The sequence below is a fragment of the Hypomesus nipponensis genome, chromosome 17 (assembly GCF_054491055.1).
Source record: "Hypomesus nipponensis isolate SF chromosome 17, ASM5449105v1, whole genome shotgun sequence".
Taxonomy (NCBI): Eukaryota; Metazoa; Chordata; class Actinopteri; order Osmeriformes; family Osmeridae; genus Hypomesus; species Hypomesus nipponensis.
Genome location: NC_140377.1, coordinates 8,317,923 through 8,339,286, shown reverse-complemented (window position 1 = coordinate 8,339,286; position 21,364 = coordinate 8,317,923). Strand labels below are relative to the sequence as shown.

The 21,364-nt window shown below is 51.9% G+C and overlaps 1 protein-coding gene across 3 annotated transcripts; it reads left to right on the top strand.

Annotated features, from left to right (window-relative positions):
• Positions 1 to 207: 207 nt before the first annotated feature.
• Positions 208 to 21,318, top strand: brd4 (bromodomain containing 4). 3 transcript variants are annotated; one of them, XM_084678953.1, is made up of 22 exons: positions 208 to 269; positions 582 to 648; positions 2,888 to 3,003; positions 5,972 to 6,082; positions 10,233 to 10,638; positions 10,789 to 10,926; positions 12,210 to 12,345; positions 12,497 to 12,840; positions 13,038 to 13,454; positions 13,562 to 13,690; positions 13,813 to 14,034; positions 14,868 to 15,103; positions 15,238 to 15,575; positions 16,442 to 16,543; positions 16,644 to 17,051; positions 17,209 to 18,042; positions 18,171 to 18,277; positions 18,436 to 18,583; positions 18,729 to 18,859; positions 19,028 to 19,233; positions 19,693 to 19,963; positions 20,121 to 21,318. In XM_084678953.1, the coding sequence occupies exons 4-22, from the start codon at positions 5,982 to 5,984 to the stop codon at positions 20,187 to 20,189; spliced, it is 4,743 nt and encodes a 1,580-aa protein (XP_084535079.1). In that variant the 5' UTR covers positions 208 to 269; positions 582 to 648; positions 2,888 to 3,003; positions 5,972 to 5,981; the 3' UTR covers positions 20,190 to 21,318. The 3 variants fall into 3 exon arrangements, with proteins under 3 accessions (XP_084535079.1, XP_084535080.1, XP_084535082.1); XM_084678954.1 differs by lacking the exon at positions 208 to 269 and having other exon boundaries at positions 539 to 648; positions 18,729 to 18,853; XM_084678956.1 differs by lacking the exons at positions 208 to 269; positions 5,972 to 6,082 and having other exon boundaries at positions 540 to 648.
• Positions 21,319 to 21,364: the final 46 nt, after the last annotated feature.

Genomic DNA, 21,364 nt, shown 5'->3' with positions numbered 1-21,364 from the left:
TCAATTATGCATATAACCATTCTGATCCCGACAAAATAGTTGGTGAACGAGCCAGACTGTAGTATTAATTAGTACACTTGCAACTTGCAACTGCAGAAAGGGAAAAGAAGGCAATATTGTTCTAAAGAAAATTAAGGTGACCCGATGAAAATATTTCCACCAGTACCATAATCCACCACACATCGTCGCCAATGCATCATTTTGCAAACCTTTTCCATACGCTATTAGTAGGCTTTGACGGTCATTTCCAACATTCCTTTTGTTACCAGGTGAATATGATATATTATTTTTACCTTACACTGTGAAGTGCAGGATACAACATATACAATTCCTGAGCAGAGTTTGACAAAAAAAAAAAACACACATAAGGTTTTTTTGAATATTATTTCGAAAGCAACTTTCAAAGAACAACTGTTATGAAACCAGACAATTAAAAAATACATTCGTTAGTTTCTTATGTATAAATGATTTTCCACTAACTGATGAGGATAATGTAATTAGATAAATAAGGGGGGTAATGTTATGCTTTAGTAGCTAACGTTTCTCACGTCCCCTCTGCGCATAACGTCATCAACGACAAGAGGTGTTTGTTCTGGATCCTGCTTTGGAGAGAAAGATCCCGCGCGCCCTGACATCCAAATTAACAAGGTAAATACAACCCAAGTTGCGTACTGTTGAGTTTTAGAGTGGCAAATAATACGTGTTTTCAGTAAAGAAACTCCCAAGTCAGCTTAATGTTAGGTCTCTGTGCTTCGTTGTTACATGGTCGCCATGCATGCCATGTCTATATGCGGCGCCAACACATACTGACTGGCTAGCTGGCTAGCACAGTAGCACAGTCTCAGGAGCGAGTCTCTGACGGCGGCCTACTTAGCTGTCTCTGACTTGACTAGCTGTTTCTGTCTGTTTTAGGTGTGGGGCATTACGCCAGACACCCTTTCCAGGACAATTAAGTGTAATGTTGAATTTAAGTTAATTGAGGCAATCGTATTGACAATGAGTTGCATTGCCTGTCTTGTCATACGCTAAAAGTAACTGGCTAGCTAGCTAGCTAGCAGCTTAGCGTATGTGAAAGGGTGACTGATGATAATGGCGCACACTCTCGTCGTCTCGAGACCTGTGTTTTGGGGTTAAATTATGTAGTGGTGCCTACATTCATAAACAATACTAGCTTGATGCTGTGTAGGTAACGGACTGTTGATGGTCTTAATTTTACTAAACTGATCACTAGTTTGAACGCTAATTACAGTTTGTTGTGTTGGTTGGGTGATGCGACGGAGTAGCTACTTCCGATTCTGCTCTTTTTGCGGATTTGTTGGCGGATAAGTGGTATTCATAATTGCTGTTACGCATGCCGGGACCGTAATGCCTCTTCCAGTGGTGGTAGGCTAGTGTTATGAATTTGTAGTAGCACCAAATAGCTTAGCTGTAAATGGTTAGGTTTTACAGCATAAATAAGTAGGAATTAACTGTATTTAAATTGATCATTGCAGTCTCGACGAAGGAAAATACATTTCCGTCTTCAATAACAGATCATACGACGAGGTTACTACTTTGACATTTTGCGTAAGATTAACGTTAGTCTATCATTGAGGACCCTGCGCGCTTCGGCTGTACTGTACTGGCTAACTAGTTTGCCCCTGCAGTGGCCTACCTCCACAAGTCATTTATCTATCCAAATGTTTGTCAGGATATAATATGTAATACAGAAATTGATTAGTCAAACTGTCAATTGAATTGTTGTAAAATGTTTGATAAGCAGCTAGGTTTACGTAGCCAGTGGAATGTGCTAGGAACTGGTCAGCCAGCTAGCTTTGAGCTGTTCCAAGTCGCCATTTTGTGCTAGCAGAGGTAGCTAATATAGAGATCAACTTTCACCACAAATATGAGGCTACAAGCAAACGACCCTGGTTATTTATTATGTAATGGTCTAACATGAATAAAGGAACATTTTACAGTGTAACTATCATGCAGATGAGACCTGTGAGGTCAACTCAAGACAGTCTTTAGAGTCGCTGTATGTGGCAGTAGTAGGCTAGTAGTATTTCATACATATCCCCCATTCACTGAGGCACAAATCAACGCATCGTACAGCTGCTTTTATGTCCATGTCTGATGATTTCATGTGTCATTACCACAGCCAATTAGTTATAAATACATATTTTAAAGCATGCTGTTAATCAGACGTTTCGTGTCACCATGATAATCTCGATATCCTTCACCTTTCATCTATCTCAGCCAATGTGAAACCTCTGTTCAGTGACGTATATAGGTAGTTTCTGGTACAAAGTGCATTAGATAGCAATTTTGAAGACAACTGGGGGCGTGCAAACACAGCCTTGGGACTATGAGGGGGTGAGCTTTTGCAGGTTACTCTGACCCGAGAAACACTAGGAAAACCATGTGACCAGTGGCTTGTATTTTGGGTACAATGTATGCTGCTGTAAAACATCACCCCCTATCTGGGGAATTTTGGGGGGAGTATTAGGCCTCTTTAATTTATCACACTCTTGGTAATTTAGTGTTGCGTAACCTTTGTGGAGACGGCTGCATCGGCCTGCACTGTCTTTTCCTGCTTTACAAATCAATAGTGAATGTTCCATGGCATCTTCACCCGTGTCCCACTTGTGGATTATGTCTGAATGGAGAGGAGTGACTGAACAGGGACAGTTGAATCAGCTGTACTGCAACAAATCAATGTTATGTAATTAAACGGAAAGCAACATTTCCTCATTTGTTTACTTTTCCTACAAGCCTTACATACCTACCTTGCTGATTGTATCAATTGTGTCCACACCAGAACATGGGTCCCTAGTACTTGTGTCTGTGAAGATGTTTGTTTACCTCCACCCTACTCATTGTCCTTCTCCTATGTGTGTGTGTATAGGTAATCTGTTGGCTGGGATACTTCTCTGGAACAGGTGACACCCGCGACTACCTCCCTGGAGAAAGTTGGAGATGAAATGCACTCTCTTGTGAGTCGCCACACAGGGATACAAAAATGTAAGTCGTAAGCTCGCTCATTGTTACATCAATAATGTAGCCTTTGCTGTACACGGATCACATGCTGACAGAATGATTTATGCAAATACTGCCAGTAAAGCAGCACTGTCATCATACATGGCACATTTTGACAGAATGTCAATTAAAAGTTTCTTAAGATACTGTCAGTCAATGAGTTAATCTTTTAAGTGGGTGTCACTGATTAGAATTCTAAAAAGTAAGACTGTCCGTAAACTAAGCCCTGCTGTTGGTATTTGTTTTGAATATTGAACTGTCAGATCTCATGTCGTATCATGTCAGATTTTTTTGTAGTTTGTAGTTATTTCATTTATAATGTATGTGATATATGAAATGAGCGTATTGACTCATGACATGGAAGACATGTTTTATTCAAACACTGGGATCCTCTTGAGGACTGCATCCCTTCTCATCTGCTTCTTCCCCCTATGGGCTAACTCACTGCCACCTATACACGTACTACACACAGGACTAACTCACTGCCACCTATACACGCACTACACACAGGACTAACTCACTGCCACCTATACACGCACTACACAAAGGACTAACTCACTGCCACCTATACACGTACTACACACAGGACTAACTCACTGCCACCTATACACGTACTACACACAGGACTAACTCACTGCCACCTATACACATACTTCACACAGGACTAACTCACTGCCACCTATACACATATTACACACAAGACGAGCAGATCGCCCGCTCCCTCTCCTATGGCCTGGGTCCCTGTTGGTTGTGGCTGTTCAGATCTCCCAGATGATTAATAGACTCTGAAGGTGCTTCCTTGCCGAGTCTCATCATGTCGAAACTCTGCAGCTTCTTCTTGTGACCCAACCCCCATCCCCTGCCATGCTGCAGGCAAACCCTCCCCTCTTCCTTCCCCCTTTTCCTCCTCTGAGTGTTGCTCTCCTCCCTCCCCCCAGCCCCTCAAACGGCAGGGCCGTCGCCTTAGCCTCACCCCGATTCACTGTAGATTGGAGCTTTGTCACTCTGGCAGCTGCTGTATTGTCTGTGGGAGCGGTGGATATGGCACGTGGGCAGACTGGAGGGGCTGCCTGGGAAGGCGTCTCGCTGCCGTAAAGAAGGGGTCCTCCTGGGTTGGGTGTGTGAAATCGGAGCGCGTACATCTTTCACTGCCCTCCCAACAGGGGTATAGAGATCAGGGCTGTGCATTCACTCTCCTGCCATGGGAGGGGGGGGGGGGAGGACATCTAAGAGATTGGAATATGGTCCTTGTATGGACTTTGACTTCCTCTGCCGTGTGTGTGTTGGAAAGGATAGATATTCTCATCTCCAGGTTGTAGATTTGGGCAATTTCTAAATAAATGCATTAGGCCCTCATCTATGGATTCAACCTAGTCGGTAAAAATCACAAATATATTTAATTTTCAGCTCATGAAACCTTGGACCTACCTTTAAAAAAAAAAAAAAAAAAAAATGTTGCAGTTATGTTTGTGATCAGCATCAATTCTGATTGGTTGTGAGCACGTCAGGTAAATGAGTTGCCCCCGGACATCAGTAGCGTCCGTATTCCCCCTCCTCGATACCCCTGCGTTACAGTACCTCACGACATTAGCACTTGGGTGGTCTTTTTCTTTCTCTCGCTCTCTTTCTTCTTCAGTCCCCTTTCTACTCTTTCTCCCCCCGCTCAACCACTGTTCGTTACTAACACTTTCGTTCACACGCTCTCCTATTTAAGCTGCATCTCCCTGGTTGCATCTCCACCGCTGTGTCGTCTCAAAGATGTTGCGCACCCTGATTAGTGTAATTTCAATGAGTCATGATGACTTGAATTGTTTCTGTTGACAGATGGCTGAGCATGGGGTGGGAGAGAAATGAACTGTCTTCAGAGGGAATACGGGGGCTCTCCCACACATGCGCGCGCGCGCACGCACGCACACACGGATAGCAATAGATTATCGGATATCATTTACCCTGGTGTGTCCCACTCATCCTCTCCTCCTCCAATAATTTCCGGTGATGCCTTCCCTCTCTCTCCCTGTTCGTGTACAACAAAAACCCCAGCTTGCAGCTTTTGTATCGGTGTTGTCTAGACATGTGTGAATGTGAGGGCAGCATGGGAGCGGAGAGCAGATAAGGGAGCCCTTGATTTGGTGGGGGGAGGCGTGCACAAGATCAGTCTAAGGGGAGGGGAGCGAGTGGGGGGAGGGGTAGGGCATGCAGGGTGAAACGGGAAGGGGGGGGGGGGGGTGCAAAAGGTGTAAGGGAGAGGGAGGAATGGAAAGCAAGGGACCTCAAGCAATTGATGGGGGGGGGGGGGGGGAGAGGGAGGGAGGGAGGGGTGGAGTGAGCGTGGTAGAGGGAGGGGTGTGTGGGCTGAGACTGGGCTGAATGAGGAAGCAGCCAGAGCCATTTTCACTGTTGAGTAACTGCACGCTGCTACGTATGCCTGCTGGAGACGGAGCGAGAGAAAAGAAAGTGCTTCGCGTGAATTTTTTACCCGAGCCGTTTCGTCTCCCGTCTCCGTCCTCTCCCCCTCGCTCGCTCGCTCTCTCTCTCTCCCTCTCTGCTGCTGCTGCCTGCGAGTGGGGGGAGGCCAGCCTGGGGAGGACACACAATGGGCCGAAGAGCCTGTGGCAACTGGGCGGTTATGCTGCTGAGAGGGGGAGGGGGAAGAGAGAAGACCGGCACACACAGCTAACACAGCCTGCCGGCTGCAGGCCTCCACAGCCTCTCCTCTCTCAGGCTGAAACCACTCGGCTCTGAGGCTGCTTTCTGGGGCCTTTTTCCGGAATCATTGACCTGGATCATGGATACGTATTTGCTTGCCTAGATGGATTTTGGGGGATATATCTGATTTTTGGAGCCGTGAGAACGGACCTCTTTTGGGGTTTTGGACGAGGAAAAAGAAAGGAAGGAAACCCTTACTGCTCTCAGATCATATTCATTCTTTTTCTGTTTTGGTTTCTGTTAAAAGGAAGGCATAAATGGATTACAAGATGCATGCCAAATCTAATGATTTGCTGGATTTTCAAAAACTGGATGCCCTATTGGAAAAAATTGCACATTATTCAGTCTCTGTGAAAAGGTAAATTTTGTTCATACAGAAAGTGTATATATTTGTTTTTTTCTTCTATTCACATTCGATCAAATACAACCCATACTAATCTTGATACTAAATCCATGTAAGGAAAATCAAAAGGCATTTCTTGAAACTAGCCAAGTAGTTTTTAACAGAAACTGGGTGACGGCTCCAGTTAACATCATGAAGCGGGTTCGTAGACAAAAGCAAACATCAAGCAAGTATTTGCAATTCTGGTCAGAAGATCATGTTGAATTCAAAGTTTCAGATTTGAGTGGTTTAAGGACTGCATTGTTAACCAGTATTCTGCCAAAAGCCCAGAGTGACCAGCCTCCTGGTGAGAGAGGGGGGTGTGTGGAGGGGGAAGGGAGATTCAAGAAGCGGGAGGAGGGGGGGGTATTTGTTGTGGCAGTGGGCTAGTTTTTGGAAACCTCTCCTAATTCCTGGCAGGGCTTAGTAAATTGGCTGAAGGTTGAGAGAGAGGTCTTTTATTGCACATGGTTGCGTCTGTTCACAAGTTAAGAAACAGCCCTGTTCAGTGACTCATGGTTGTATGAGTCAAGAGCTTGCCACCCCACTCTAATCACCATAATGTCCATTGAAAATAATAATGTTCATAAAAATAGCCTGTCCTGCCACTTGCCAGCTTTTACTTTTGAGGGGAGTCACACCATTTTGATTCAATCCATTTTGGGCCTCCCGGCGTTTTGTAAGAACACGGAAACATCACCGGAGCATCTGCTTCTCAGTATGGGAGGAGATTATGGACTTATGGAATAGGTTTTCCACATGGCTGTGTGACCTCTTGACCCCAGGGCAGTCTCGATAACGCAGGTGTGACACCAGCATGTCGACTCGTGACCACGTAGCCTGGGTCCAGCCCCCCCGCCCCACCCCACCCAAGACGGAATGTATTTTCCCTTGAGCAGCCGGGGACAGCCTGGACTTTGGGCTTTGGCGTGGTTTACAGCCCCTGTAGCCTGCTGGCGGGTTCTTCATCCCCCCAGGGTGAGCGTGCGTCCACGTGGGCCGGACTGGGGGAGTGAGCGTGGGGCTGGCCGGAAGTAGCCATGTGGTGCAGCTGTGGGACATGCCAGCCTCCACTGACACGCATACTCGAGATGTCTCTGATGGTTCGGTGGGGGGGGGTCGCTGTCTCCGACAGCAGTATTTACAGTGATTTAAAGGAGCGCCGCCCGGCCCCCCTTCAAACGTCCAACCGACCTGCGGAAATGTCCGACAGTTGTCTAACCTCTGCTCGTTAGCCACAGCAAAGAGAAGATGTGACCATAGAGTGCATGCTTTGAATGGATTCATTTTCGTGTGGGTGTGTTATTGTCTATTGATAGTCTATCAGAGGGCACTGCTCCCTTGTGAGTGAGGGGGGGGGGGGGGGAGGAGACGGGGTGAAAGAGGAGAGGTGAGAGATGGATGAGCCTCGTTGGTGGAGTTGCATTAAATATTTATACGTTTTCTTTCAGGCGCTAGACCCCCCCCCCCCCCCCCCAAAAAAAACCCCAACCTGTCCAATGTTTTTGACCAGGGGCTCAGTGTTATTCTTCGACCATTATTTTGTCTGAACCCTCCCACTGAACATAAATGATTAATTGTTTACTTTCAGGAGGAACACAGCCATTTTGTTACCGGAATCCCCCCCCACACCCACACACACAAACCCCGCCCCTTTTTCCCTTCATGTACGACAGTAATCCCGAGGCTGTCGGCACTACCAGATATTTTACCCTCCGTAACCAGAGCCACTTCCTCCCCTTCAAACATTCCGCAGCAGTCCTGCTGCAATGATCTATGTCGAGGCCAAAAAGTCAAGTGTTCTTCCAGAGAAGAGGGGTGTGTTGGACGTGCCCTCGCAGGACGTATGGACTCACCTCTGTGGGAGGATCGCCTTCCGAACAGCGCACATGGCCCGTTCCTAATGGAAGGAGTTGTCATACCTGTTCCCTGGTGCCCATTGTTGGTTTCTAGACATGAAACCATGGCTGCCGACCCCCAGTCAGAGAGGTCAGCCGAAACTCATGACTTCACAGGGCTCTGGTCTCAAGTCAATTTACATCCTGATTGGATTGTCTTTTGAAGTGAACATGTCCATTGTCCCAGTGAAGAGGGCTCTTTCCCAAGTTAAACTCGTCCCCACTTTAAAAGTGTTAGGGCGGGAGAGTTTCACAAAAGTTATCACTGCCGAAGATGAGAGAGGGCATTCTTGGCCTGGTAAATCTTGTTCGCCTCGTCTCGTCAGGCTATTTGGGTTCAGGGGTTGATGTGTCAACAAATAAGAGACTAAACCCAACCGAGGCTAAAAAGTGAAACGAGGCTTGCCATGACAACATGCATGTTTTCGATTGCAACTGTAACTGAGTCGCTGGCTGTTGTGGACCATCTGGCCCGGCTGTCTGTCTGTCTGTGTGTAGAAACACTGCAGCCCAGCTGGAGCAGGCTTCTCCTGCGTCTACGACGAGTCACTGCGGAGACCTGGGATTGTCCCCATCTGCTGGAGCCACTCCTGGTGCCAGGTCTCCAGCCATCTGCACTGTTCCTGGCCGGCCGAAGGGATCAACGTCTAAGGGGCCTGTCTTAGACCAGGCTCCCCTGTGCTTTCTGGCCCTGTCGGGCCACCATTGGCTTGTTTTTACAGGCCACACACGCAGTCGACTGTGTCAGTTGGGAAATAACTTGGAACATTTTCACTGGGACAGTTACCACATAACTTGGAATCACTCAGGTCTGTTCCTCGTTTTTGTCGTGTCCGGTGGTGTCGGAAACCTGCAAGGAGTGGCGGGTTAGGTACCGGGCTCATCGGAATGATTTTCCTCTGACGTCATCCCTTGTGTGGGTCAGCATGTCATATTCGGTCTGAGGACGGGGGAGTAATCGCGTACTCGGAACAGCTTCCTGCTTCTCCCAGAGTGACTCATCAAGAATGCTGTTAGTCAGAGAGCCGCAAGGCGCTGTAGGTCCTGAAGCCGTATCGGTGTGTGTTTAGCAGTCTGAGGAATACTTTCGAGCGGGTTTTACCGACGCCCTCCTGATCACTAATATTTCAGTTTTGGAAGGCAGGCCTTGTTCCCTTTGCCTATTTTTAGCGGAGACGTTCTAGAGCAGCGTGTGGCCTTGGGCAGTGTACTATCTTAGCTGTCTTTGTGCTCTGCTGTGAACACAGTGTCCCAGTGTGGAGAGGAGGGTTGTTTTATACTGCCTGATGATGGTCCACATTAGCTTAAAATCTCCCAACCAAATTAAAAACCTCCATATCGGATCCTGTGTTGTGTCTAGGGATGGCAACAAGCCACAACACAGACGTCGCCGAGCCCAAGACTTGTAACCGAACCAAAACCCATCTCCGTTACGGTTGTGCACGTTAGTGAATGTTTGTTTTTCTTCTTCTTTCTCTCTTCGGGGGGGGGGGGGGGGGGGAGGAGGAGGAGCCTGCCTGAATTCCACGACGAGAAATCGAACTGTGGCGTTTGATCTCCGCGGAAAGCATGTGCCTGAGCGAGCGGCACGGTTGTCATTCGGACCCCGCAAAACACGCGTGGGGGTGACCGTCCGTTGGCCAATGATTGAGACTTCCTTGGCCGGGTGCTGCCTCGCGCGCTATACCAGGACACGACCTCCTCTTCTTTTAATGGGGGGGGTATTCTCCTGCCAAGGACTCCTCGTCAATTTCAACCAACCTCTGACACTCAAACGCGCGCACACACACACCAGAGCACTGAATAAGACATGAGGTGCCATGTTTGGATGTCAGGAAGCTGCGCCTCGCGCCTTGTTCCGCTGGAGTCGCGCGCGACACAGTTGGTTTCGTAGCGGCGCTCACAGACCTGGAGGAAGGCCGGTGCGCTTAGATAATAGGTGTGATTTTAAAGAGGATGTTTATGATGAAGTCAACCATCGTTTTATTCATCAAGTCATGACAGCAACCCAAGAGGGTGGTGGTGGTGGCGGGGGGGGGGGGGGAGCATGGTGTCTAAAGTGGGTGTGATTAATAACAGTGGTGATTAGAGTCTAATTGCGACCTGAGTGTAACGGTGTTGAGTGGGACGACAATTAACGACTGTTGATGTCAGGAAGTGGGCGAGAGACACCCCCCCCCCTCACGTCTGTGCTCCCCTCTCTCTCTCCCCCCTCCCCCCCCGAACAGAGAGCCCAGCGAGGAGTGCAATGGGATCAGCGGTGCTCTCTCCGTGGAGTCCGCGCCGGGCTCGAGACTGAACTGGTGTCCCGCGACCGCCCCTGCCCCGGCCCCTGCTCCGAACCCCGCTCCGGCCCTGGCGCTAGCGCCCCACCACCTCGCCAGCATGGGAGACGGCCTGGACGCAGCGCAGATGTCGGGCCCCAGCAGCGGCAGCAGCCAGGGGCAGCCCTTCAGCCAGCAGCCCCCCAGCTCCCTCAACCCCATGCCCCCTGCGCTCATCAACCCCAACAGGCCCAAGCGCCAGACCAATCAGCTGCAGTACCTGCTCAAGGTGGTGCTGAAGTCCTTGTGGAAGCACCAGTTCTCTTGGCCCTTCCAGGCGCCTGTGGATGCAGTCAAGCTCAACCTGCCTGTAAGTGGCTAGCTGGCCATTGTACTATGATGGGGGGGGGGGGGGTGAACAACAGTGGTTGGGTTATGAAATATATCTTTATATTGTATTTGTGCTTACCTATGTTGTTGGTATTGGTGTTTGTCATCATAGCAATATTTCTGTTTTCAGGACTACTACAAGATTATCAAGTGTCCTATGGACATGGGAACAATCAAGAAGAGACTGGAGACCAGTTACTACTGGAATGCCCAAGAATGTATCCAAGACTTCAATACCATGTTTACCAACTGCTACATATACAACAAGGTATGCACTGCACTCCATAATCAAAGGTATGCACTGAAGGGCTTGGCGATATGGGTAAAAAATGATCGATATTTACATTTCCATTCGATAGCGCTAATTAAGACGATAGACCCCAGATCCGTAGGAGTAGCAAATTAAGTCTCTTCTTCAACTTTTTCTCCAACACTCAGCATAAAGTTTAGGCAGCGCGGTGTGAGAGAAATGTTTGCGGCCAGGGAGCACGTACCTGGGGTCAAGTAACATAAGCTTTTTGAAAACTTGCATTTTATCAAGACCTTGGGGCAAACTCTTACGAAATGCTTTCTGCATGTTCCAACGAGTGATTTTGCTTCAGGTGGTAGAAAAGGTTTGTCGTATTACCAGACGTGGCTATCACTGCCACTGTTTTCAGCAGTAAGAATCATTTTCCACTTTTAACATTAGCTACGCCTCTTGAGGTGCTCAGTATATTTTAGTGAGCGCAGGCTACCCTTTCTCCGCAACTTCCTGCTGCATCCCAGAAATGAAATGGACTGCTGTTCCTAATTATTCTCTATCAATATTATTGAAAATGAATTAATGTTACGATATCTATATTGAGGGAAGTCATTACTTAGATATTTTATCGATTTTTCGCCCATCCCTAACACTGCACTCCATAGTCAATCGGCTAGATGTGTGGAAGGGGGGCGCAGCGGTGGTTGACCGTGTAAGAGTTTGTACCACTAAGGCAAAAAGATTGTTTTATCACGAAAATATTCCGAAAGCTCTTTGAAGTGTAGATTATAATCAATGGAAGACTGAAATTTGAGACTTATTTTAATATATTTGGTTTTCTTGTGCTTTGGTTTGACAGTTTTGTTTATATTCCTGATATGCACCTCCTTCAGTATTTGTAATTTATAAAGCCTTTGTGGATTTTAGTCTTCTACTTCGGATATTGCGTTGTGGAGAAGTTTTGTACAGTATCAAACCAAGCATTTGTGGGTGAAGTAAATTCATAGTGTATGTAGTGTGTATGAACATTATATCAACCTTTTTTTTTGTTGTTGAAAGGATTGATCTATTAGAACTGACACCAGATTATAATGCAATATGCCTTTGTGACTAGAAATGGGTGAAGGGATCTGAAAGGTCTAACTTTTGACTTTGGACCGTATGATCTCGCTGTTTACTTTGTATATATTGTAAAAAAAACAAAAACAAAACAGCCAAATGTGCGGTGATGGCCATCTTGTACACAAGTAATGACATAACCTGCGTACCCAGGTGCAGCCATGACCAGTGTTTGTCTCCCCCTGCAGCCTGGAGATGACATCGTCCTGATGGCCGAGGCTCTGGAGAAGATGTTTCTCCAGAAGATTACCGAGATGCCCCAGGAGGAGACTGAGATCACCGTCATGACGGGCAAGGGACGAGGCCGGGGCCGACGAGACGGAGGTGGGCCTCAACTCTGCCGTGGCTGACAGCCCTGCCGTCCTCTATGATCCACGACTCGCAAACGTTCCATGTCGTTTAATTTTTTTGTTACACACGCACGCACGCGTCCTCTGTCAACTCGCTCATCTTTCCGTGTCTGTTTTCTGCCCAGGTTTGAACTTGAAGCCAGGGCCCATGTCCGACTCGCCGTCCACGACTCCCCAAACCCGTGGCCTGGCCAGCCTTTCCCCAGGGCCACAGACCAGAGGACCAGGGCAGGGCCCGCCTTCTCTACCTCCCCAGCCCCCCATGCAGGCCCTGCCCTCCCGTGTGCCCCCTACGCTACCACCCAGTCACGCACCGCAGCTGGGAGCCCCCTACTCCCTGGGCCCGTCTGACTGCACTCCCCAAGCCCCCATCATGACCTCCGTGCCTCCCCCCGCCCAGACCACCCTGCCCCCCCTGTTGATCCAGAGCGCTGCCCCCATCATACAGAACCCTGTGCCCATGCCTAAAGTAAGTCTGACTGCGAGGGGTGGCTGGGGGATATGTTCTGAGAGGGCCATATTGTTCCGAACGCTTTTGATAGTCCCACCGACCAGCGTGTGCATCTTTTGGCGTCTGGTCTGAACGGTCTTTCTTTCTCTGCCTCCCCACCCGCGACCCCCGTGTTTCCTCTTCCCCTCTCTGTCGTACCTTTCACCACCTCCCAGCAGAGAAAGAGCCAGAAGAGGAAAGCAGACACGACGACCCCCACGGCAAACGACCAGCTGAGCGAGTCGTCTCCCGCCGAGTCCAAGTCTGGCAAGACGTTGCCACGGCGAGAGAGCGCCCGGCCCAACAAGCTGATTAAGAAGGAAGCGCCCGACTCCCAGCACCACATGGGCATGAGCCTGGGGCTGGGCCTGGGGCTGGGCCTGGGGATGGGGATGGGGCCCGGGGCGGTGGGAGGCCACAGCCCCAAGCAGCAGGAGCAGCTGCGCTACTGTGCGGGCCTCGTGAGGGAGATGCTCTCCAAGAAGCACACGGCGTACGCCTGGCCCTTCTTTAAGCCAGTGGACGTTCACGCGCTGGGGCTACACGACTACCACGACATCATCAAACACCCCATGGACCTAAGCACTATCAAGGTGCGTCAGTGGCGCTATCGGTTGACGGGTGGTCATTTGTTCAGTGTATGTTTTGGTGAAGGTGGGGTACTGTTGCTGGCTGGTAATAGTACTGCTGTGTTTCGTAGGCAAAGCTGGAAAACAGGCAATATCGGGAGGCCCAGGAGTTTGCGTCCGACGTGCGGTTAATGTTCTCCAACTGCTACAAGTATAATCCGCCAGACCACGAGGTGGTAGCCATGGCACGCAAGTTGCAGGTAAAACACAGAGCAGACACATGGCCATTAGCAGCCTACCTATTGATGTATACTGAAATGCCACTCAAAGTGGTTTGTCGCTGTCCTAACCCCGGGCTGTTTTCCCTCCGCGTGTGCGCCAGGACGTGTTTGAGATGCGCTTCGCCAAGATGCCAGACGAGCCTCAAGAAATGTTGGCCTCCGCTCCCATACCGGTCCTTCACCCCGCCCCCATCAAGCCCCAGCCACCGATGGGCCCCGCCTCCTCGTCCGACAGCTCCAGTGACTCGTCGTCCGAGTCCGATTCCTTCACGGACGACTCGGAGGAGGAGAGGGCCCAGAGGCTGGCGGAGCTCCAGGAGCAGGTGAGGAGGAATGAGGGGGAGGAGGAGGAATGAGGGGGAGGAGGAGGAATGAGGGGGAGGAGGAGGAATGAGGGGGAGGAGGAGGAATGAGGGGGAGGAGGAGGAATGAGGGGGAGGAGGAGGAATGAGGGGGAGGAGGAGGAATGAGGGGGAGGAGGAGGAATGAGGGGGAGGAGGAGGAATGAGGGGGAGGAGGAGGAATGAGGAGGAATGGGGGGGAGGAGGAATGGGGGGGGGAGGAGGAATGGGGAGGGAGGAGGAATGGGGAGGGAGGAGGAATGGGGAGGGAGGATGAATGGGGAGGGAGGAGGAATGGGGAGGGAGGAGGAATGGGGAGGGAGGAGGAATGGAGAGGGAAGAGGAATGGGGAGGGAGGAGGAATGGGGAGGGAGGAGGAATGGGGAGGGAGGAGGAATGGAGAGGGAAGAGGAATGGGGAGGGAGGAGGAATGGGGAGGGAGGAGGAATGGGGAGGGAGGAGGAATGGGGAGGGAGGAGGAATGGGGAGGGAAGAGGAATGGGGAGGGAGGAGGAATGGGGAGGGAAGAGGAATGGGGAGGGAGGAGGAATGGGGAGGGAAGAGGAATGGGGAGGGAAGAGGAATGGGGAGGGAAGAGGAATGGGGAGGGAGGAGGAATGGGGAGGGAGGAGGAATGGGGAGGGAGGAGGAATGGGGAGAGCAAGCGCATGTTTCCGCTGTCCCATTTGAGTGGTTCTCTGCCACCCCTGCCCCTGTGACCACTGGTTTGTGCTCTCTTCCTCTTACTTTCTCTCTCTCTGTCTCTGGCTCTCTCTCTCTCTGGCTCTGTCCCTCTCTCCCTCTCCCTCTTGCAGCTGAAGGCTGTCCACGAGCAGCTCGCCGCGCTCTCCCAGCCACAAGCCAGCAAACCAAAGAGGAAGGAGAAGGAGAAAAAGGAGAAGAAGAAAGACAAGCACAAAAAGAAGGGAGGCATGCCGACTCTGGTGGACGAGATCCAGGAGCCTGTGCCGGCGCTGCAGCTCCCTAAGAAGACCAAGAACCACAACAACAACAACAAGGATCTCCTGCCCAAGAAGCCCAAGAGGCCCAGGTAGGTCCCTCAGACCCCCACCACTCATGCCCCTGGGCTACGCACTTGGCACGAGACACATTTTCCCCTCGAAAGTTAACCGCGTAAAAAAATAAATAAATAACCGTCTCCGTCCTGTCTCGCACCTCCCCCAGCAGTAAGAAGGAAGGGGTGAAGAACAATCGGTTGCTAGCCCCCCAGGCGGGGGGGCCCCCTACCCTGCAGCCCGTGCCTGGCCTGGAGCCCGAGGAGGACCTGGGGGAGTGTAAGCCCATGTCCTACGAGGAGAAGCGTCAGCTCAGCCTGGACATCAACAAGCTCCCCGGGGACAAGCTGGGCCGCGTGGTGCACATCATCCAGTCCCGGGAGCCCTCGCTGAAGAACTCGAACCCGGACGAGATCGAGATCGACTTTGAGACGCTCAAGCCCTCCACGCTCCGGGAGCTGGAGAGATACGTGTCGTCCTGTCTCCGCAAGAAGAAGAAGGCTCCCGGTGAGTTGCGCTTCCGGTTGGAGCATTTTCAAGTCCTTGTCACCGTATTTTTGCGGAGATAAAACCGCGGCTTGTACCGTGATTTTACAGTTTTCTTGTGGTTGTACGGCGTAAATATCGAAGTGGCGTATAGCCCAGTTTTAGAACAAAACGGTGGCTTTGTCTCAGGATCTCTACAGTCCGTGCAGCTGAATTAATGCTCAACACTTGATGGGGCTTATTTCTTGAAAGAGGAATTATTTACTATGTCGTCTCAGTTACACTATCAGGGCTTGGGAATACAGTGACTTGCTAAAGTAGGCAAATGGCTAGTAGAACATAACATTTCATAATCATTTCAGTTAATCAAACAGCCGCAAGACCCAGTGTAATGTTATACAGCTAGCAAACCAACGTTAGCTAGCATCGCTAACGACATTGGCTAATTCAACTTCGGTAGGCTATCCTCAGGATTTGCAAGATAACTAAATTTCTCTGGATAAGAGCGTCTGCTAAATGACTAAATGTAAATTTATACTATATCTAAAATAATTTCGTAGACATAACAACGGATTTTTTCCACGCATGGACATACTATCCACAACCGTAGAGTGTGATGCAGCATGCTGTAAGATCGCCTATACTCGTGCATTGCTTGGTATCATTGTTCCCGTATCAAGTGCGGCACATATTCCAGGGCGGGTTATAATCCAATTTACAAACACTAAGATCCCATTCGGGTGGGGTTCGGTTTATAGAAAAATGCGGCTTGTTTCCCGAAAAATACGGCAGTTTGCTCTCCCCCCATGACTTGTCACTGTGTATTAGAGACCTAGGGTCAGTCACCTTGTGCCTCGGGGGTTTTGACGGTGTCGCGTGTTCCGCAGTGGTCGAGAAAACCATGGAGGCCATGACTGCCGCTAAAAAGCCAGGCTCGTCTTCAGACAGCAGTGACTCCAGCTCCTCCGACAGCGAGGACTCTGAGATAGGTGAGACCCCACTCCTCCATAAGACGGATGCTTTTGTGTGGCGGGCGAAGGTCTCGGAAGAAGACTTCAATGTGTTTTGTTCCCCCTCCCCCAATGCCAGGCATGGTGCCCAAACTGAAGAAGAAAGCCCAGGCCACCAAGGAAGGGAAGAAGCCCCACGTGAACCCCATGGGTGGGGGTCCTGTGGGCTCCCACCCCCAGGTCCCCATGCTCCAGCCCAGCCTCCAGATCAAGCAGCAGCCGCCGCAGCAGCAGCAGCAGCAGCAGCACCCTCCTGCTCCGGCCGCCTTCATGCCCCCGCAGGTGACCGCTCTGGAGTCCTCCCAGATCCTGGAGAACAGCTTCGACTCCCTGCCGCACTTCGGCCAGCCGCTCATGCACCTGCCCCACCACGCCGGCCACGCCTCGTCGCCGGCCCCGCCTCACCTCAACGCCCATTCCGCCGGCGGCCCCGTCTCCCCGGAGACCCACCCCTTCCTCAACCAGCACCCCATCCTCACCTCCCCAGGTAGGCCCTTTCTCTAGAGGAATGTCTTCTTCTTTTTCCCCATGGGATGCCTGAGATGAGGAAAGTCTGTTTTGCGTTAGTCCAAATAATGTCACAGAATTAAATTGCCGGTGCGATTCCTAATTGTGTTTTCTCCCCCTTCCCTTCCCTTCTGTAGCCTTACACAACGCTCTACCCCAGCAGCCCTCTCGCCCCAGCAACAGAGCAGCACCTCTACCCCCCAAACCTCCCCAGCAAACAGGACCTCCGCAGGCCCAGCCAAGTGTGCAGCAGCAACAACAGCAGCAGCAGCAGCAACAACAGCAACAACAGCAGCAGCAGCAGCATCACCAACACCCCCAGCTCCAGGCCCAGCAGCCGCCCCCGCCCCAGCACCACCTCCCCGCCAACATCCTCCACCCCTCCCAGCCCCTGCGCCAACGCCCCCTGTCCCCTCCCACGCTGACCCCGCAGAGCCTGCTGTCGTCCCAGCCGCCCCAGATGCTGCTGGAGGACGACGAGGAGCCCGTGCCCTCCCTCCCCCTCAGCCAGGTCCAGCTGTACCTCCAGCAGCTCCAGCAGGGCCGCCAGGCCCAGCAGCCGGCCCAGCTCATGCAGTCTCTCCAGGCCCGCCAGCAGCAGCAGCAGCAGCAGGCAGGCCAGGCCCCGCTCCTGCAGACTGTCCAGGTCCAGTCCCAGCTCTCCTCCCAGGCCTCCCTGCCTCCGCCGCCGCTGTCAGTCCAGACTCAGGCTCAGGCCGCTCCCTCCCACCAGCCCCAGCAGCCCCCACAGATGCCCCCTCATCAGTCCCGCCACATGCTGCACACCCAGCAGCAGCAGCAGCAGCAGCAGCAGATGGCCTACGCCCAGGGCCCGGTCCAGACCGCTCAGCCACAGCCCGCTCAACACAAGGTGTCCATGCCCCCCACGAAAGCACAGCCCGTCGCCCAGCAGCAGCAGCAGCAGCAGCATCCCTCCCCTCGCCAGCTCAAGCCTGACCCCTATAACACGGGTGAGTTCCGGAGGTGGGGGGGGGGGGGCGGGGGGGCCAGTCTGCCACGAAAGCCACCGCGTTGCGCTTGTGATCTGTGCGGTTCGACCCGTGTCCTAACAGCCCCTCTCCCCTGTGTGCACCCACAGGCCACCTGAGAGAGAACCCCTCCCCTCTCATGATGCATTCCCCCCAGCTGCCCCAGTATCCTCCTGGAGCTCACCCGTCTCCCCCTCACAACCTGCAGCCCAAAAAGGTGAGTGGGGCCCCGCCGTGAAGGCCAAAATAAGGCCTGGGTGGGAGGGGGGGGGTGACCTGCCGATCTGGGGGTGGGGGTGTGTGTGTGGTTGAGGACAGGAGAGTCTGTGTAACTGCCGCCGTGTGTGTGTAACGGCCGCCGTGTGTTTTGAACAGCGAGCGCCTCAGGCCCACAGCGGGGTGAAGGAGGAGAAGCTGCCCCCGTCGCCAGTGATGCGAGGGGAGCCCTTCAACCCTGCCATGAGGCCAGACCCTCACAAGCACCCTGACAACAAACCCACACTACCAGGTCACAGCCAGCAGAGTGAGTAAACACACACACACTCTCTCTCTCTCCAGCTCATGCCGTTACCTGCACGCACACACGGGTACGTTGAAGTGCGTGTGTGTGTGTGTTATAGGCCAGGTTCTGAGACTGTGTGTGTGTGTGTGTGTGTGTGTGTGTGTAGATGTGAAGTCCATGGACAGCTCCAGGCCTGTGATCCGCTCCTCCGAGCACAGTGGGCCGCCCCCCTCCCTGCAGGACAAGGACAAGTTCAAGCAAGAGTCCAAGGCTCCCGCCGCCCCCAAAAAGGTACAGGTAAGTTGTGTGTCCCCACCCCCCCCACGTCCCCTCTGGGACTCCATTTCAAGTCCACGGCACAACATCAGCACCGCTGGACGACAGGACGTCGAAGCCGAAGAGGTTATCACTCGCGCGTCTGCTTCACCCCCCCCCCCCCCCTCATCTGTCCTGTGTCCTGTCCAGGATGTGAAGCTGAAGAACATGGGCTCTTGGGCCAGCCTGGCGCAGAAGTCCACCTCGGCCCCCTCGTCGGCGGTCAAGTCGTCAAGCGACAGCTTCGAGCAGTTCCGCCGGGCCGCCCGGGAGAAGGAGGAGAGGGAGAAGGCCCTGAAGGCCCAGGCCGAGCAGGCGGAGAAGGAGCGGCTCCGCCGAGAGCAGGAGAAGCTACGGTGAGGCCCCGCCGGACGTCCCAGAAGGGAAGCTGAGAGAGAGAGGGAGGAAGAGGAGAGAGGAAGAGGAGAGAGGAAGAGGAGAGAGGAAGAGGAGAGAGGAAGAGGAGAGAGGAAGAGGAGAGAGGAAGAGGAGAGAGGAAGAGGAGAGAGGAAGAGGAGAGAGGGAGAGGAGAGAGGGAGGAGAGAGGGAGAGGGAGAGGGAGAGGGGGAGAGGGAGGAGAGAGGGAGAGGGAAAAGGGGAGGGAGGAGAGAGAGAGAGGGGGAGAGGAGAGAGGGGGAGAGGAGAGAGGGGGAGAGGAGAGAGGGGGAGAGGAGAGAGGGGGAGAGGAGAGGAGGGGGAGAGGAGAGGAGGGGGAGAGGAGAGGAGGGGGAGAGGAGAGGAGGGGGAGAGGAGAGAGATCTTCATATCCTGAGGTGTGTGATGTCATGTTTTGCTCGTGTGTGTGTGTCCCTCAGGGGGCGTGATGAGGAGGAGGTCCTGGAGCCTCCCAGGAGGGTGCACGAGGAGCCTCGCCGGCGGCTGGAGCAGCAGCAGCAACAGCACGTCCAGGCCCCTCAGCAGCAGCCGCCGCAGCAGCAGCAGCCGCCCCAGATCCAGCCCCAGCCCGCGGCTGTCCAACAGCCCCCCCAGGCCCCCACGCCGCCTCAGCCCTCAGCCCAGAGCGCCCTGGACCAGCAGAGGGAGCTAGCGCGACGCCGGGAGCAGGAGAGGAGGAGGAGAGAAGCGGTAAGTGTTTTTTACGGGACACTCTGTGGGAGGGTTTTTTTTTTTCGCGGGTGGGAGGACGCCAGACTTGAAATTCTGTGGTCTGTCGTTGGCCTTTTTTTGGGCGGAGTTATTGTGCCGTTTGAATCATTCGGATCTCTCCTCTCTCTCTCCACAGATGGCAGCAACCATTGACATGAATTTCCAAAGTGACTTAATGGCTATCTTTGAGGAGAACCTGTTCTAAGGAGGGTGAGAGGAAGAGCAACCAGCGGCAAAAAGGACACGAGCACGAGCCGTGGCGGACTCTCTAACGACAGAGGCGATTGAGAAGCTATAAGGATATGACGGTTCCTTCAGAGACTCGACGTGAGCAGCTGACCCAGCCTGGACTGTAGAGGGCTGGAGGACATGGGGGGGGGGGGGAGCTGCCGCTCTGAGACGGCCTCGGTGGGACGGTTGGACATGGCTAACGGGGGGGGGAGGACGCTTACATTGTGTCAGGGGTCATTTCCAGGGGATCTGACCTTGTTTGCCTTCGACCGAGAGGGGGGAAAAGGACTCCTGGCATCCCGCTTGTGTCACACATGGACACGAAAGGAGAGACTTATCATGTAAATGAAAGGCATCGATACACAATAATGTAATGCTCTGATAATGTGCTGATGGTCTGCGCTGAACTGTTCAGAAACTGCCAGATGTCGTCTTTTTTTTTTCTCTTTTTTTTTTCTTTTTTTTTTTTTGGAGTTGGTTAAGAATACTAGTCTTTTATGTTGTATGTTTTGTTTGTTAGAGCAGAACACATGCAAGAAACTGGTGTGGTCAGGTGGGGGTAAACTTCCATATATATTGTGTATTTTTCTCAGCAGAGATTGTACAGCTTGCCTTACACCTTTTTCCTATACTCACACACACACACCCACACACACACACACACACACACACACGTGTGTGTTGTGACTATCACTTTCCCTTGCCTGAACATATGAACAAATCAATAACAGTTAGTCAGGAGGAGACTTTGTTTAGGCAGACTTTTTCATTATGTAGGATCTACTGTAAAATAAGTATTTTCTTATACTACAATTACTGTTCATTCATGTTTGAACCCCCTCACCGATACCCCCCCCGTCCCCACAGACATCTATGCCAAACAACCATTACTTTATGCTGAATTCCTAGTCCTTAAATGCTTCTTTTAACATGTTTTTAATATATTACGCCCCCCCCTCCTCTTCAATTTCAGTCTTTCACAAAAAACGTGTATTAGAAAAGGATAAATATAATATATGCATTCATTATTCCAGCAAGTGTTTATCCCAAACGGAACCATTGACATTTTACTTTCTGCATCTGCTTATCTGGTGGGGTGGGAGGGGCGGGAGGGGCGGGGTGGGAGGGGGCAGGGGGGGGGGTAGAATC

Bases quoted from the DNA above. Each gene is read 5' to 3' on its own strand.
- brd4 (XM_084678953.1), top strand. From the start codon at position 5,982: ATGGATTACAAGATGCATGCCAAATCTAATGATTTGCTGGATTTTCAA. The intron at 13,691-13,812 runs GTAAAACACAGA...CGTGTGCGCCAG, and splicing joins CCATGGCACGCAAGTTGCAG to GACGTGTTTGAGATGCGCTT. The intron at 18,584-18,728 runs GTGAGTAAACAC...GTGTGTGTGTAG, and splicing joins ACCAGGTCACAGCCAGCAGA to ATGTGAAGTCCATGGACAGC.